Below are 16,515 nucleotides of genomic sequence, written 5' to 3' on the forward strand. Positions count from 1 at the left end.
CAGGAAGCTTCCTGAGATGTTTTTTTTCTCTTGGAGGAAGCTCTGGAATCCACCTGAGACTCCTCCAGGACCTCTCCTCTCCTCTTTTCACCCTGTTCCAGGATCCCAGGCAGCAGCCCCAGACTCCTCCAGGAAAGCTTTCTGAGCCTTTTTCCTTTGGAGGAAGCTGAACCCTCAGGGATCCATCCAAGGCTCCCTCCAGGCATCTCCCAGAGCCTTTCCCCCATATTTGAGGTTCCAGAATCCTGGATAACATCCCCAAACTTCTTCAGGGAAGCTTCCTGAGACGATTTCCTCATTTGGAAGGAACTCCATCCTTGGGAATCCACGCCGTGCTCCTCACGGGCATCTCACAGGGTCTTTTGCCACCCGTTTTATGTTCCCTGAGGCCGCCGGTGGCATTCCCCAACTTCCCGTGATCCCTGCAGTAGCCGCATCCCCCACGGCGTGGCAGCAGCAGCCTCGGCCCCTCTGGGACACCCGGGATGCAGCCGGACATCCCTGGCTCGTCCCCTCTCCCACCGGGAATCCCGACTCCTTCCCGGGGGGGGGCTCATCCCCCACCCGGACGGGCGGCAAGGGGGTGGCACAAGGTGACTGTCGCCTCCTCCTGCCGCCCGCGTGTCCCGCGGTGCCCCTGGCATCAATCCCCTCGCTCCCAATCCTCCCTGCCCTCGCCCCTGGGGCCAGCTGTATTTTTAGCCCTTGGCTGCCGCCCGATTTCGGGGGTCTTCCCAGGGCAGCAGCCCCGGCCCCTGGGCAGGCCGGGCTCGGCGGGGCGGCCCGGGGCAGGCAGGGGTGTTGGAGCAGATTAGGTGGAGGTGGCTGGATTAGCCCCGTAAAACTGCCTGCGAGACGATTACTTAAAGCAGCGGAGAAGGAAGGGCTGGGTGGGGACAGCGAGGGCCAGGGGGCTGCCTGTAATCTCTCTAAAGCCGCTTAGGCAGCGCGGTTCCTCCAAGGATACGGCCCAGGGAGGCTGCTGAGGCGAGCTGGGGGTCAAAGCGGGGGTTCTTCCGTCTTGGGGTGCTCCCAGGTGTGCTGAAAGAGGGGGGCAGCAGCGCTGGAGCCTCGGTGTTGTGTCCCCAAGGTGCGGGGTCAAGGGTTCCCAGCTTGGGGAAACTGAGGCACGACCCCAGCGCCTTCCGAAGGGGGAAAAGTGGGGTTCTGGGAAGGAACAAAGAATTTTGGTGTCCTGCTTTGGAAAATCCGTGCGTCTCCCCCAGGGGCTGAAACCCAAGGAGGGGGCAGGAGCCGGACGGGGTGGCACAGCCCGTCCCCCCGGGGCCGAGGCAGCTCCGGCGGTGCCAGCGCTGATCCCAGCTGTGTCAGCGCACGGGCCAGTGCCAGGCTGCATCAGCAAAGCCCTAATCTCCCCCGGCTCGCCTGGCACCGCCCCAGCACCGCACTTTAAGCGCCTGACCTGATCTCGCCCGCTGCCACGGTCTCCTCCGGGGAGGGGGTGCCAGGCTGAGCCGGGGCTGGCACCGCTGCGGGGATCCTCTGTGCCCCCCCGGGCAGGGTTTGGATCAGTGGGGTGGGGGGACAGTGGGGCTGGGGGGCTGTAGGAGGTGACAGAATGGAGGGGGCTCAGGGCTGCATCCCCAGCGGGTTTGGGGAGGGGATTCTCCCCCTCTGCTCTGCTCAGGTGAGACCCCACCTGCAACTCGGGGGTCCCCAATATCAGAGGGAGCTGCTGGAGCAAGTCCAGAGGAGCTGCGGGGATGCTCCAAGGCTGGAGCCCCTCTGGAGCTGGGCTGGGAGAGCTGGGAATGTTCCCCTGGAGAGGAGAAGGATCCAGGGAGAGCTCAGAGCCTCTTGCAGAGCCTGAAGGGGCTCCAGGAGAGCTGGAGAGGGGCTGGGGACAAGGGATGGAGGGACAGGACACAGGGAATGGCTCCTTGCCTGCATCCTTGGGAGCTGGCAGGGGAGCTGGTGACGCAGAGGTGCTCCCTCTACCAGCGGACAGGGACGCGGCTGATGCTGCGATGCCACCCCCGGGCCGTGGTGCCCCCGGGCCGGGCACTGCCCGTTCCTGGAGGGCAGCAGCTGCAGGAGCCGGTGCCCGGGGGTGCCACGGCCGGGAGTGGCAGCCGCCCCTGGGTCTCCCCGGGGCAATGCGGGCTCAGGGAAATTGGGGTCATTACTCCCGAACGGGATTTATCTTCTCCGGGGAGCTTCTGGGTGCTTGGGGTGCCAATCCTGCACCCCCAGCATCACCCTCACCCCCTCCCCCCGTGCTGCTGTCGAGGCTGGGAGCAGACTGAACCCCCCCAAACCCACCCTGGTGACACCGAGTGACATCCACGCTCCTGCACCCCCCCTCCTTCCTTGCCCCATTCCCGGCTCATTTCACCCCTCTGCGCCAACCCGCTGCGACGCTCCTGCCACACCTGGGCTGCCCTCGGCAGCCTCAAACCGGCTGTTTAGGGGTCCCAGATGAGGCTGTGACCCCCCTGATCCCCACGGGGCTCCCCCCACGGCTGTCCGCTGCCTGAGTCAGCTGTTCGGGGCGGGAGCCATGTGAGGCCGCGCACACATGGCTCCCCGCGCGGCACCGCGCTGTATTTTTAGCAGACGGTATCAAAAGCATAATTATGTCTGTTGTTTAAACGCAGCCTCTTTTCTGGCAGCCCCGGGAGCTCTCAGCTGCCTCCCGCCGCAGAGGGCAGGGAGGGCGGCATGAGGAACCGCGGGCGGGGGGATGAGACTCTCCCCCCCCTCCCTCCCCAGCGCTGCCGTGCAGGTAAAACCACCCCTCCTCCATCTGGGGGGGCTCCTGCTGCGCCCCCACACCACGCCCTCAAGCGCGCACATGCCCCCGGGCTGCCGGTGAGCCGCTGGTGAGGATGAGGAGGAGGAGGAGGAGGAGGATGGCGAGGAAGAGGATGACGGGTGGGAAGCGCGGCGGTGGCGGGAGGGGTCGGGAAAAGGGCGTTCGAGGTGACGGGAGTGTGGGAGGACACGGCTGAAGGAACGCTGCTGCATCCCCCCGCTCCTCCCCGCAGCCGCCTGTCCCCCCGGGGACCCGTCTGTCCCCAGCCAGCCCGCGCTGGCACCGAAGAAGGCTCCGGGTCCGCGTCCCTGCCGTGACATCACGGGCGTCGGGCTTGAGGATTTTGGGGAGCGCAACCCCCAGGCTCGCGGGGAGCCGGGCACCACCTTCAGGGCGTGCTGGGGACCCCGCTCTGGGAACCGCGCAGCATCTCCGGCCACCGCGAGAAACTGAGGCAGAACATTTCCAGCCGCCAAGGGAAACTGAGGCAGCGAGCAGGGGCTGCCCATCTCTCCTGCCCCGAGTCCCCGCGCCGGGATCCGTGTCACCGCATCACCCGCCCGTCACCACGGCTCTCCGCCGGCGGGACACCCCGGGAGGGGCCCGGGCTGAAGACAGGAGCCCCCGGCCGCTGCCAGGTGGGTGCTGCCAGGAGCGCGGGTGCTGCCAGCCCAGCCTGTGCCGCACGCAGGTGGCAGCGGGCTGCCCGTGTCCCTGGCTGCCGTCCTAAGCCCTTGGCCCCGGGGGCGAGCTTTTAATTACATCAAGGTATTTGATGCCGGTTCCTGGCGCTGGGTAAACAGGAGTCCCGGGCACGTGGAGGGGGGGCCGGGGGTGGCACAGGACGGGCACCGTGCCCCGGCACCGGGGCTTGCCGGGACGGCTCGTCCTCCCCCGGGGCGGGAAGGAGAGATGCGGGGACGGCGGCATCCGGCAGCATCCATCACCTCCGGGTCGTCCCGCGGCCCCCCCGGCATCCCCCGGCCGCGCTCGGGTCTGGCACAGGGACATGGGGGACACCGGCAAAGGTGGGACACGGCTGCGACATCCCGCGGTGCCCTCTGACGGGGACCAGCCGCTCCTTCTGCTCGCTCCGTCCGTCTTTAGCTTCACCGTGAGGCATCGGGGAAGGGACGGCCCGGGCTGGGCAGGGCGCGCTGGGGGTGCCGGGGGGCAGCCCCAGCCCCGGGGGGAGCGGCTCGTGTGCCCCCGGCAGCCAAGCGAGCGGGATTAGCGATGCTTACTCACCTCCCTGGGGAAAAGCGGGAGATTAGGGTCGGGAGAAGTGTCCGACCCTGCGGCGGCGGGGCCGGACGGGGCCGGTGAGGCTGTCCGGGATCGGCACCGGGACCGGGGAGGTTGGCCAGGCCCCGCCGCACCAGCAGCCAGGGCTGAAGGGGAGCGCAGGCTGCCAGAGCAGTTGGGCTGTGGCCCTAATTCCCAGAAAGCTGCTCGTGTGGGAGTGAGTGTCCTCCCGTGCCCTCCGCTCCGCCGCAGCCTCCAGACTCCTGAAGGTTTGACGTGGGTTCTTTTTCCTTTTTTTTTTTTTATTTTTTTTTTATATTTTTTTATTATATATTTAAGCGCCGGGTGCAGATTAACAAAAGCTCTTGCGGCCATCGCGCCCGGTGCTGGGCTCGGACGGGGGGGGGGGGGGGAATCGAGGCTGCTTCCTCTGCCTCAGCTCCCTCAGCTTCCTCAGCTTCCTCAGCTTCCTCAGCTTCCTCACCTGCGCCGCGGTGGAGGCAGGTAGGTGCGTGCCGGGCTCTGTGCCGGGGCTGGGAGGAGGAGGAAGGAGGAGGAGGAAGAGGAAGGGCTGAGGTTCGTGTATGCGCTCCGGGCAAGCCGGAACGGGGATCCATTTTGCATGAGGAAAAAGCTGGATTTTGGGTTTTTCCCCAGGCAGAGGCGGTTTGTGGGTCTGGAGGGGCTGGAGGTGCCCTGGTCCAGGCAGGTGCTGTGGGACAGGGCTGGCAGGATCCTGCCGGGACATCAGCTGGGAGCTTCTGGAATAGCCGGACCCTCATCCGCCCCATCCCCCAATGCAGGATCATCCTGGGATTCCCGTCCCGTGCGTGTCCCATGATCCCAGGGGACACAGTGGGGACAGAGCCCCTCGGCCCCATGTCCCCACAGCATCCCCCCCTGCCCTGGCGTGGAGCGGGCCAGGGATGCCAGAGGTTCTAATTCAGCTGTTTCCGGGCTCCCGCAGCGGCATTCTGGCCAGCGCTCGGCTCCTGGGTGTTGCCTCTGCTCGCCTTCTGATTTCGGGGAAAAACAAGGATTTTGGAGCTCTGTGCCAAGCCAGCGAGGCAGAACCCCCCCGGGAATTATCTCCCAGCTGGTGGAACGCAAACCCAGCCTGGACTCCCCCGGTTCACCCCTGGGAACCCTCTGTGGGTTGTGCTGGGACAGGCAGCGAGTGGAGGGACCCCGGGCAGGGGTCGGGGCTGTGGGAGCAGGCACGGATCCCGGCACGGGGCGGCAGCGGCTGAGCCCCACCAGAGGGTCCCACAGTGTGGCTGCCCCGCGGGGGCTGCACTGGCCCTGGGACGGCTTCAGCAGGGCCTCAGGCTCCGAGAGCAGCGTGGCGTGGGGAGGGGACAGCGGCCAGGGATGCTGCCCCAGTGCATGGTGGGAAATTCCCTGTTGTCCCTCCATCATCCCCTTGCTCCTTACCCCAGCGAAGGCTGCCACGGACCCTCCTTGGGGCTTTTAGCGTGGTGATTCCATCCCTCTTCCCACCTGTCCCTTCCCTCGCGACATCCCCGGGCACCCCCAGAACCACCAGGACACCGCAGACCCTTCCCTGGGGTCCCTGCCGGCTGCCAGCTCCGTCCCAGCCCTTCCGGATCCATCATTCCTGAGGAACAGAGGGAGGGAACGGGAAGAGTTCGTCTTTCAGCACCTTCTCATCGCAGGCAGGCGCGGGCTCTCCCTCGCCCCGAGCCCTGTCTGGGTCCCCTCCCTGTTCCCTGGCACCCACTGGGTGCAGCGAGCAGCGCCCGGGCGCCGCGGCCCCCCGAACCCCCCAAACCTTCCAAACCCTCCCTTCGTGGGCGAGCAGGGCTCCGGGGGAGGGTCCTGCTGTGGCTCGACCCTCGCTGGCCGTTGTCACCCCCTGGCACGGCCATGTGATGCCGGTGACACGCGGTGCCCCGAGCCGTGCCCATCAAGGGTTAACCCTCACTCAGCTCCCAGCGGGACCGGAGCGCAAGGAAGCCGCTGAGTCGGAGGCAGCCGGTGCTCGGCTCTTCGCTCCCGCGGGCCCTGGCCTGCCCTCAGCCCTTCTCCCGTGCCCCAGCCAGCCTGGCCCCCGCTGCCGAGCCGTGCCGGGGGACGGGGTTTATGTAAGGCGAGCACGTCCCGGGGACACACGCGGGTTACATAAACCCGCACGGCGATGCTGGCATCGGCAGCACCTCCCCGGGAGCCCAGCAATGGGGGGCCCACCCGGGGGACCCCCCCCGGATCTGCTCCCCGCTCCCCAGGGCTTGTCCGCAGGAGCGGGCAGTGGGTGCCGGTGGGTTTGGGGTCGGGGTGTCCTTGGTGCTGGGGGTCCTGAGGCTTGGGGACAATGCGGGGGCACCCACAAATTCCCAGATCTTGCCTGGTGGGCTGGAGGGCACAGCTGGGATCTCTGTGATCCTAGTGGGAGCAGCTGGGATCTGTGTGATCCTGGTGGGCACAGTTGGGATCTGTCTGATCCTCGTGGGCACAGCTGGGATCTGTCTGATCCTGGTGGGCACAGTTGGGATCTCTGATCCTGGTGGGCTGCAGGGCAGGGACGAGTGGCCCCAGGCACTCTCTCCTCATCCCTGGCCAGGGTGGCACCATCACGATGCTGTCACAGCATCCCCGCTCTCCACAAGGCCCTTCTGCACCCCTTGGAGCACATCCTGCTCTTCCCACCTGCCTGCTGTGGGGTCTGCAGGGAGGTAGAGGAGCTCTGCCTTCATCCCAGGCAGCTAGAGGAGGGATGGACTCGGCTCTGGACCGTGACTCGAGACCAGATCCGCAACCTTCGGCCACAGCTGAAAGGCTTTGGGGTCCTGGGGACTCCCATGCCTTAGGATGGCCACACGCTCCATGCTGGACCTGCCCCCACCAGCTCCCCAGCACCAGGACAGGGACTTCTGGCCCATCCCGCTGTTTCTCCCATTCCAGTTTCGCCCGGAGCAGGCGGCTGGAGCCTTTCATTGGTGACGGGGCAGCCTTGGCGAACAAAGGGCGCTTTCTTCACCCGCACGGGGCAGAGCACACCTGCCCGCCTTGGCACCGCCGCCGGTGCCCCCGGGGCTGGGCGGCACCGCCGGCACCGCGCCGATTCCCGGTTCCCGGGCGTCAGCAGCTCCAGCATCCCTCCCGTCCGCCCAGTCGCTGCCGGAGCCGGCAGAGGCTGCACGCTCGTGGGGAGCAGAGCCACTGCCACTGCCTCGTCCCGCCGGCAGCGCCCCAGGATGCTCAAGGCTGCCTAGAGCCGGGGGAAGGTCCCGCTCGTGCTGCCGCTGCTCCCCGGGTGCCCCTGTCCCCAAATCCCCGTCTGCCGGGACCCCCAGCTCGTGGAACGATAGGCAGGAGGAGCACGGAGCTTCCCAAGCCAATGGATCAAAAACTGCAGCTCCAGCACGAGGAGAAGAACATCCCCAGGGCCGCTCGGGCGGCTTTCTGCCTCCTCCAGATCCCGGAGCCGGACCCCTTCAGCCTGTGGGTTTAGGCGCTCCCGCCTCCCGGCTCTGCCTCTCCGGGACCCGGTGTCACCGGCGGAGACCCCCGCTCGTCCTCGGCACCGGGGTCCCTGATGGACCCTCCAGGTAGCTGTGGGGCCGTGGGGATGCTCGCCGAGCAGCGGGACCAGCTTCGTGCTCTCCGGATGGGATGAAGGACGGGGGACGATGTCACCCTGGGGCTGCTGAGGGGGCACGGCGGGGATGGCAGGCGACGGGGCAGCCTCGGGGCACTGGGGAGCTGTGCTGGGAGAACTTCCTGAAATGAGGCTGGGTGGGAGAGCCTGGCTGGGTCCTGAGCCCTGGGTGGGTGTCCCCAGGGTGTCCCTGTGCCCCAGGGTGTCCCCAGGGTGTCCCTGAGCCCTGGGTGGGTGTCCCCAGGGTGTCCCTGTGCGGCAGGGTGGTCCGCGATACTTCCCCAGCAGCGCGGGAACGGCGGCTTTGCCCTCTCTGTGGATGTGACGGGAACAGGCGGCTCTGGGGACACACGCTCCTGTCCTCACCCTCCTCCTGTCCCCATCCCGGCCCTCGGGGCGGTTCTGTCCCACCCCGCAGCAGGGCCGGGAGCTGGGTGACCTCGGGTCTGTCCCCCTCGGCTGCTCCAGCCGCCGGACAGGGAGGGTTGGGGGACGCGGGGAAGGGATGAGACCGCCGGCGATGCAAGGTCTGGCTCCTCACCCCGCGTCTGCGTGTGGCCCGGGTCCCGGAGGAGGGTTAATCCTGCAAATCCCCCCAGGCATTTCTCCCAGGAGGGGCCCCTGCGAGCGGGGAGCTCCCCCCTCGCTGGAAGCCCTCCCGAGAAGCGCAGCCCAGCCCTGGCCGGAGGCAAATACCTGCGCGGGGCACGGCCTCCCCACGCTGGGTGCCAGCGGCCGGGCGCGGGGCCAGGCTGGGTGCGGAGGGAATGGTGGGCGCGAGGTGCGTCCCGGCCGCCAGCCCCGCCGGGATGGGCGCACGAGGGACGGGGGACACACGGCCCGGACACGTGTCCGCCAGGATCGTGCGTCCCCAGGGATGCCGGGGACAGGGGAGCCATGGATCCCCTCACTGTGCCGGGGAACCTCCCACCAAACACGGCAGGACGGAGCTGGGGGGTTGAAGGCAGCCCCCCCAGCAATACCCCCGAGCATCGCCGTGCCTCAGTTTCCCCGCAGCGCTGCCCGAGCAGGGGTGGCCGCGGTTCCTCACTGATGTCCCTGTCCCTGCCCGCAGGATCCGGCCTGCCCGGGACGGCGCTGAGCACCACATGAGCGTCGGAGCAGCATGGCCAGCGACGCGAGGATGGGGGAGACCCCGGCGCGGTGGAGAAGAGCCCCGGAGGCAGCGCAGGACTCCCGGGGGATGGAGAGCACCGGGATGTTTTTATCCCGAAGCGCCGCTGCCGAGCTGGGACTCCCGGGCTACCCGGAGCCCGGCAAGCTGAGCTACGGCATGGAGAAAGGATGTCCCTGGAGGGGCTCCGAGGGATGTTTGGGACCCGTCCGGGGCTGCCCCTACCCACCGGCCCCGCCGTGCCTGCGGGACGCCCTGTGCCGCCCCAAGGACGGAGCCGAGCTCCCCCCCTTGCTGTCCCCCCGGAACGGGCAGCCCAAGGCGGGCTGGGGGGAGCCCTGCAAGGAACGCCCGGGGCCGTGCTGGGCCGAGGCCGTGCTGGCCCCGCTGGCCCTTTACAGCCACGCGTACCACCGCTACCCCCTGTCCGTGCCGGGGCTGGACACTCCGCGCCCCGGCACCGCCGGCAAGCCCCGCATCGCGGCAGGGGACACGGCCGGAGACCCCCCGGCTTTCCGTCACTGCCCCTTCCTCGTGGAGGCCAAGCACAGCCCCTTCCTGCTGTCTTCGCTGCTGCCCACCGGACCCCCGGCTGAGCCCCCGTTCGGCGCGGGGACCGAGGGGCCGGGGCCGATGGGGGACGGGCTGTTCCCCGGCCCGGACTGGCGTTTGGGCTCCTACGCGCCCGCCTGGGGACAGCCCCTTTACCTGGGGGTCCCGCCGAGGTGCAAGGCGGCTCTGACCCCCTTCGACGACTACTCCAGCTCAGGGAACAAGGTAGGAAACTTCGGAGAGGCTCCAGAGCGAGGATGCTCGGGGGTCCCGGTGCACCCCGGAGGTGACAGCGGCTCCATCCTCACCCAAACCCGGCTGGGAGCAGTGAAAGGCGATGCACCCGCAGCCGGGGCAGGGCCTGGCAGCACCCGCGAGGGGGCACAGACCCTCTGCTCCCCCCCACAGCTCGGCACGGGGGTCCCAGCCCCCCGAGCGCTGGGACAATGCTCCGCCGGGGTGATGCTGCGCTCCGCGGTGTCCCTGCGGGTGATGCCACCCCCGGAGCTGAGTCACGGCGAAGAGAGCCTCGGCACGGGGGCGGCGGGAGGCAGCGCTGCCAGCCCTGGGCGCGCCCGTCGCACCCCGTGCCGCTGAGGCTCCCCATTCCTTTCCCACGCTGGCAGCGGGGGACACGGGCACCCCAAAACCCAGCTCCGGGAAGCACCGGGAGGCTGCCCAGCCTGGCACGGGGGTGGGGAAACTGAGGCAGGGGAACGGAATGCTCCCCATCACCCCCTGGCAGGGATGTGGGTGACAGAAGAGGGACGGGGACCGACACTTGGGGTGACACCGGCCCCTCTGCTCCTTTCCAGGAGTTTTACGGCAAGAAAGAGCCCGGGTTCCACTCCTCGACCAAGAACCACGCGGCGTCGCAGCTGCTGGGCAAGAGCCAAGCAGGGCAGGACAGAGACGGGGAGGGGGAGCCGGCGCTGCCGGAGCTGCCGGGAGCCCCGTGGAGGGATGGCCGGGCGGGGGGCAGCTCGGCGGTGCCCGCTCCCCATCCCCGCACGCCTCCCCCCAGCGCCAGCCACCCCGTCCTTCTCCTGCAGCGCGGCTCGGGGGGCTGCGGAGGGCCCTGGGTAGGCGCACGGCCCCACGGCGCCGATTTTTCCATGGACGCGGCGCCGGGCCGGCCCTCGGAGCCCAAAGATGAGCGCCTGGGCTACCAAAGCGCCCAGCCCGGCTCGCCCCCGGCATGCGGGGAGCCCAACCCCTCGCCTCTGCTGGCGGACGGGCACTACCCAGCGGCTCTGCCCAAGCCGGAGCCTCCCCCGGGCTGTCCGTGCCCCACCTCGGGCTGCGATGGGTGCCCGGGGGTGGGCTGTGGGGTGCCCAACCCCTTCGAGCCCACCCTGGGCATGGCCGGGGGGCGTTTTCCGTGCCCCCCCAGCAACCACACCAAGCTGAAGAAGACGTGGCTGACGCGGCACTCGGAGCAGTCGCTGCCTCGCTCCAAAGCTTCCCGGCGGGATGGGGGTCCCGAGCCCCCCGGGGAGGGCAAGCGCTCGGCCAAACGCCCCCACGGCACCGCCGATGGTCCCCGCGCTGCCGGCGAGGGCGCCGGGGCAGCCAAGAGGGGCACCAAGGCCACCGCGGGCCCGGGTGATAGCACGGAGAGAGCGGGGGACACCGAGGAGAGGAGGATGGAGCTGGGAGACGGAGGTGAGGATGCACAGGATGCGCAGCGGGACCGGGGAGAGGGCGGGGGCAGCGCCCGATCCCCAGGGAATTTTGCATCCCGGTTCCCGGCGCCCACAACACGAGCCGGGAACACGTGTAGGCTGCGGAACCTGCTGTGCTGGGGTATTTTTCCTGGCTTGACGGGGTCTGGCAGCGATTCCCAGGGTGAGCACAGATCGAAATGTCCCTTTGGGGCAGTGTGGCAGCCACGGGCGGGATTCCCGGGGGTTGGAAGTGCTGTGGCTGGGTCAGTGACTCCTCGGGGAGGTGTTGGCATCCCAGCCCTGACCTCTGCCGAGCTCCAGCCCTACTTTCCAGCCCTACTTTCTGGCCCAGTTTCCAGCCCCCGCCACAGCGTGCCAGTCACAGGATCCCAGAAATCCCTGGAATGGTTTGGGCATGGAAGGGACCTTAAAAAACCCATCCAGTCCCATGGTTGCCATGGACAGGGACACCTTCCACCATCCCAGATTGCTCCAAGCCCCATCCAACCTGGCCTTGGACACTTCCAGTCCCTCCCAGCTGGCGTGGATGGGGCTCCGCAGTGTCCCCAAGCACCTCCTGTGTCCCCAGAGCCGCCGAGGAGTGCGGGAGAGCCGTGGTGCCTGCAGGGCCTGCCCTGCACCGTGCTGCCCCCGAGCATCCCCCGCTGCTGTGCCTGTGCCCCCCACACCGGGGGGCACCCCGAGGGAGAGGAGGATGAGGAGGAGCCCCCCGAGAACACCTGCAGGCTGATGCACTTCCGCAGGTGAGCCTGGGGTGAGCTCACGGGGTGGGGAAGTCCAGCAGCACACGTCAGGGGGCAATGGAGCATCCCCTTCTTTGGAATATCCCTTTGGAATGTCCCCTTCTGCCACCCCATTTCAGAGGATTTCCTTCCTGTCACTCCTCCCTTCACCCCACTTTGGAGCATCCCTTCCTGTCACCCCTCTTTGGGACATCCAGTCTCTGTCCCCCCACTTCAGAAGACCCTCTCTTGTCACCCTATTTTGGAGCACCCTCTCCTGTCACCCCACTTCAGAGAATCCCCTCCTCTCACCCCACTTTTTAGCATCCTTTCCTTGTCCTGCTGCTTTCCAGCATCCTCTCACCACCCCTATTTTTTCACCCCATTTGGAGCACCCTCCCGCGCCCCCAGCTCTGTCCCCTCTCCCCGCAGGTTCGCCCTGGGTGACAACGGGGAGCTGAGCGTCGACGGCCTCTGCACCCTTGGGGAGGCCGAGGGGGAGCTGGAGCTGGGGGGCAGGAACGTGGGGGGCAGGAACGTGGGGAGCAGGAACGTGGGGAGCAGGAACGTGGGGACCAGCCTCTGCCTGGCCAAGTACCTGCTGCAGGTCCTGGGGGACCCTTTCTGTGACGCCGTGCGCAGGGACAGGGACACGTGGCCGGGAGCCCCCGGCGGGCCCGAGGGTAAGCAGGGACCAGGCTGGGGGTGACACTGGGGACACCGGGGACACGTGGAGGCTGAGGCTGTGTTTCCCACAGGGGTGACGGGCTGGAGGCGGGGGGAAGGAGCCCCCCGGCTCTGTGACGCCTGCCAGCGTGGCTTCTTCAACTCCCACTGGAGCTGCGCCAGATGTGGCTTCCAGCTGTGCCCCGACTGCCACCGCAGCAGGCAGGAGGACGGTGGCCCTGGTACGGGGACAGGGAGGGGTGGAAAAGGGGGTGTCAGCCATGGGGGCTCAGAGGGGACAAACGCAGCCTCTCTCTGACACAGGGGGTCCGGTGATGCCACCCGAGTGCACCCCTGGGCGGGACCACCACGCATCTTCCCTGGTCCCCACTCAGTTTGTCCCCACCTGTGGTGAGTGTGTCCCCCAGCCCCAGAACCCCCCTTTGGGCACTGCTGGAGGGTTGACAGCCCTGTCCCCATCTGTCCCCAGTCCTGACGCGCCTCTGGAAGCTCCTGCACGAGGTCAGGGTCAAGTTTGGCATCGAGTCCCACTGTCCCTGCGGGGAGGGGAGCCTGGCGGAGCCCCCGGGCAGGCAGGTACGGGGGGGCTGCGGATGCTGGTGAAAATGGGGTGCAGATGCACCCCGAGTCCTGCACAGGACACGTCTGGGGCGTGGGATGTGGCTCCCACCTGGATCCCCACCTGACCTGAGCTGTTTCAGGAGCTGCCGGGGGCCGCGGTGCCCACCCTGCCACCCCGCAGCCACGGCCCAGCCGACCCCGCCCGGCCCATCAAGGAAGGTAGGGCCGGCTGCGACCCCCCCGCCGCGGGCACGGCCCCGCTCCGGGGGGGTCAGGGATGCTGCACCCCGTCCCCTTTTGGGGTGCCGGGTATTGGGGGTGACACGCAGAGGATGGCATGGGCAACCCTGACCGCGTTCTCCCCCGAGCAGAGAGCCCCGAGGGGGAGTCGCCGTCCCCGGGGCAGCCCCCGGCGCGGGGGGGGGCCGTGCAGACCACCACCCTCTGCGACCTCCTGGCCTCCACCGCCGTGAAGCTGTGCCTGGGGCAGGACGGGGTGCGCATGGCTTTTGCCCCCGTGGCACCTGCCCTGCCCAGCGTGAGTCCCGCGGCCACCGGGCCACCCCGGCCCCTGCTGCCCACCCCCCTCTGCTGAGGCCGGGTGGGGGGTCAGCGTGGGCTGAGGGGCTCCCCAATTGCGTCCCCCCTCCCCCAGGACAATCGCCTGACCAGCATCCTGGACAGCATCATCGCCCGAGTGGTGGAGAAGAAGATCCAGGAGAGGCAGGCAGGGGCCGAGATGAGCCCCCCCAGCTCCCCGGACCCCCCCGCGTCCCACTGCATCCTGGCCCCCAGCGGGCTGCTCTGGCTGCACGACCCCGGCCACGCCAGCTGCTACAAAGTGTTCCAGGAGCACTGGCGTCAGGGCCAGGTGAGCCCCCCATCCCTGGGAGCCCTCCCAGCTTCCCCAACCCCGCTGAACCCCGGCTGCCCCGGCAGCCTGTCCTGGTTTCAGGGCTACAGAAGAGGCTGGAGGGGCGGCTCTGGGCGCCCGAATCCTTCCAGCCCTCGGGGGAGGAAGAGGAGGAGGTGGAGGCGGTGAACCTGCGGGCACCGCGGAGCCGAGTCCGCATGAGCAGCCGGGAGTTTTGGGATGGCTTTGCCACCAGCACAGGTGAGGGGACGGGGAGTCTGCGGGATCCCCAGTGTGATTTAGGGGTGAAGTGACCCCGGCTCCATCCCTGGTGGGACACTGGGATCCCTCCCACAGCGTCCCCGGATCAGGAGCAGAGCAGCGGGGACCTGCTGAAGCTGGAGAGCGGCTTTGGGGACACGGAGCTGAGCCGGTAGGTGACAGCACAGGGTGGCATCACCCCGATGTCCCCTCCTCACGCCAGCTGGGCCAGCGGGGCTCAGTGGGGTTGAGGGGGGGTCCTGAGTGTTTACCGCACCCCTCTGTGCCACAGGACCACCAACCTGCGGGCCAGCCTGCCCCTGCCCGAGTACTGCGGGACCAGCGGCCGCCTCAACCTGGCCACCTACCTGCGGGGCCAGCGGGGCCAGCGCTGGCTGCGACCGCGACTCCGCGTGGCCTACGGTGAGTGCGGTACCGGAGCTTTGGGGGGCACCCGGGCTCCCCCCTCCCAGGCTGATGCCCGACGCTCACCCCCCGCCCCAATTCCAGGAGTGCGTCCGCAGGAGCGGAACATCGGGACCAAAAACCTGACGGTGGAAGCGGCTGATTCCATCAGCGTCCTGGCCCATGCAGCGCCGGCAGCGCGGGGTACGGGGGGCAGAGCGGGGGTCCCCCCATCCCGACCCCCTGCCCAGGACCTCCCTGACCCCTCTGTGCCCGCAGAGGTGCTCCTGCCAGGGGACACGGATGAGCTGGACGCGGCGCTGCGGGAGCGGCTGAGGGACAGCGGCCGGCCCGGGGTCCTGTGGCACATCTTCCGTGCCGAGGATGCCGGGCGGATCCGGGATTTCCTGCGGAAGGTGGGTGCCACCACCCCCGGCCCCGCTCCGGGCCCCGGCTCCGCTCACCCCTGGCACCCCACAGGCATCCGAGGAGCCGGGGCAGGACGGGGAGGCCGCGGCGGAGCCCCCCGGCCGCTACCTGGACCCCGGCCTGCGGCGGCGGCTGCGGGATGAGTGCGGGGTGAGCGGCTGGAGCCTCCTCCAGTTCCCGGGGGACGCCGTGCTGGTCCCCGCCGGGGCTCCCCACCAGGTAGGTGGCCCTGAACCCCTCCCCGAGAGGCTGTGCCAAGCCCCCTGGGGAAACTGAGGCACGCTGATGTGCGCGGGCAGGTGCAGAGCCTCAGCGGCACCATCAGCGTGGAGCAGCAATTCCTGTCCCCGGAGAGCGCCGTCCGCCTCCGCCACCTTGGCCCCGAGCCCGCCGGGACCTCGCGCCAGCTCCGCGCCCAGGTGCGTGTTCTGGGGGAAATTTGGGGAATGCCAGGGTGGGGTGAGCGGTGCTGAGCCCCCTCTTTGCGCCTTGGCAGCTGGACGGGATGATCTTCGCCGCCGTGCGGGAGGCCCTGGGGGTCCTGCGGGGCTGCAATTGAGACCACGGAGCGACGGGAGGACACCGGGAGCCTCGGTCACGGTCATGGCCACGGCCGGGACACCGCGGGGAGCCGGGACAGGACGCCCTTTGCTCGGGGCTTTGCTCTGAGAGCTCCCGGGAGTGCTCGGGGCAGGAGGAATAAAGTGTCCAGAGCATGGCGGGGCCGCTGGCACCACCAGCACCCACCTCAGTGTCTCCCTTCATCACAGACCCAGGGTGGTCTCCCTTCATCCCCCTCTTCATCCCATTGGGGTCAGGGATGCTCCAGTGGCACCACCAGCGTCTGGCTCAGGGTCTCCTTTCATCCCCCTCCATCCCATCGGGGTCAGGGGTGGTCTCCTTCCATCCCATCGGGGTCAGGGGTGCTTTCCCTTCATCCCCTCCATCCCATCGGGACCGAGGCTGCTCCAGTGTCACCACCCCCATCCCGCACTCCATCCTACGGGGGTGAGGGGTGCTCCGGTGTCCCGGGGTGGGGTGAGGGGCAGAGCCGAGGGCTGGCAGCGTGGCACGGTCCCGTCCAGCGCTCGGCAGCTGGCGGAGGGCACTGGGGCTGTGAGTTTTATCTGGGCTCACGCACAGCTGGGAACAGCTGGATGGAGCTGCCCAGAGGCTGGGGGGGATCCAGGGTGCTGCTCCGTCCTGTCCGATGTAGGAAAACGACTGAACACCACCGGGGCAGTTAGGACGGGACAATTAATTAACACCGGGCAATAGGCATAGGGCAATTAATTAACACCCAGCAACGGGCACTGGGAAAAGGGCGCTGTGCAATGGGCACCGTGCCATGAACAAGAGGCCTGGGCACGTCCACGCGAGGAGGTCGTCCACGCGACGACCCCCGTGGAATCAGCACCGCTTAATTAACCCCGCGTAATTAACGCTGCGCCACACTGCGCCACGCTCCCACGCGGCCCCTTTAAGGCCAAGTCCCGCCCGGTATGAGTGGCAGCAGGATGAACCAATGAGCAGCGAGCTGCGCCGGCGGGTCGGCCAATAGGCGGTGAGCAAGGGGGCGGGG

The 16,515-nt window shown here is 68.5% G+C and overlaps 1 protein-coding gene across 1 annotated transcript; it reads left to right on the forward strand.

The window, feature by feature from the left end:
• The first annotated feature begins 10,030 nt into the window (after positions 1–10,030).
• Positions 10,031–15,702, forward strand: HR (HR lysine demethylase and nuclear receptor corepressor). Its single transcript, XM_033519393.1, has 17 exons — positions 10,031–11,175; positions 11,584–11,758; positions 12,170–12,420; positions 12,496–12,645; positions 12,728–12,814; positions 12,894–13,000; positions 13,126–13,204; positions 13,357–13,523; positions 13,641–13,856; positions 13,925–14,099; positions 14,196–14,271; positions 14,392–14,522; positions 14,610–14,708; positions 14,784–14,920; positions 14,985–15,152; positions 15,233–15,352; positions 15,430–15,702. Exons 1-17 carry the CDS (start codon positions 10,443–10,445, stop codon positions 15,490–15,492), a joined length of 2,934 nt encoding a protein of 977 aa, XP_033375284.1. The 5' UTR covers positions 10,031–10,442; the 3' UTR covers positions 15,493–15,702.
• Positions 15,703–16,515: the final 813 nt, after the last annotated feature.

This window comes from Parus major, chromosome 22 (assembly GCF_001522545.3).
Source record: "Parus major isolate Abel chromosome 22, Parus_major1.1, whole genome shotgun sequence".
Lineage (NCBI taxonomy): Eukaryota > Metazoa > Chordata > Aves > Passeriformes > Paridae > Parus > Parus major.

Coding starts and splice junctions, on each gene's coding strand:
- HR (XM_033519393.1), top strand. CDS start 10,443: ATGGACGCGGCGCCGGGCCGGCCCTCGGAGCCCAAAGATGAGCGCCTG. Junction 11,759..12,169: donor AGGCTGATGCACTTCCGCAG/GTGAGCCTGGGG, acceptor CTCTCCCCGCAG/GTTCGCCCTGGGTGACAACG. Junction 13,524..13,640: donor TGGCACCTGCCCTGCCCAGC/GTGAGTCCCGCG, acceptor CCCCTCCCCCAG/GACAATCGCCTGACCAGCAT.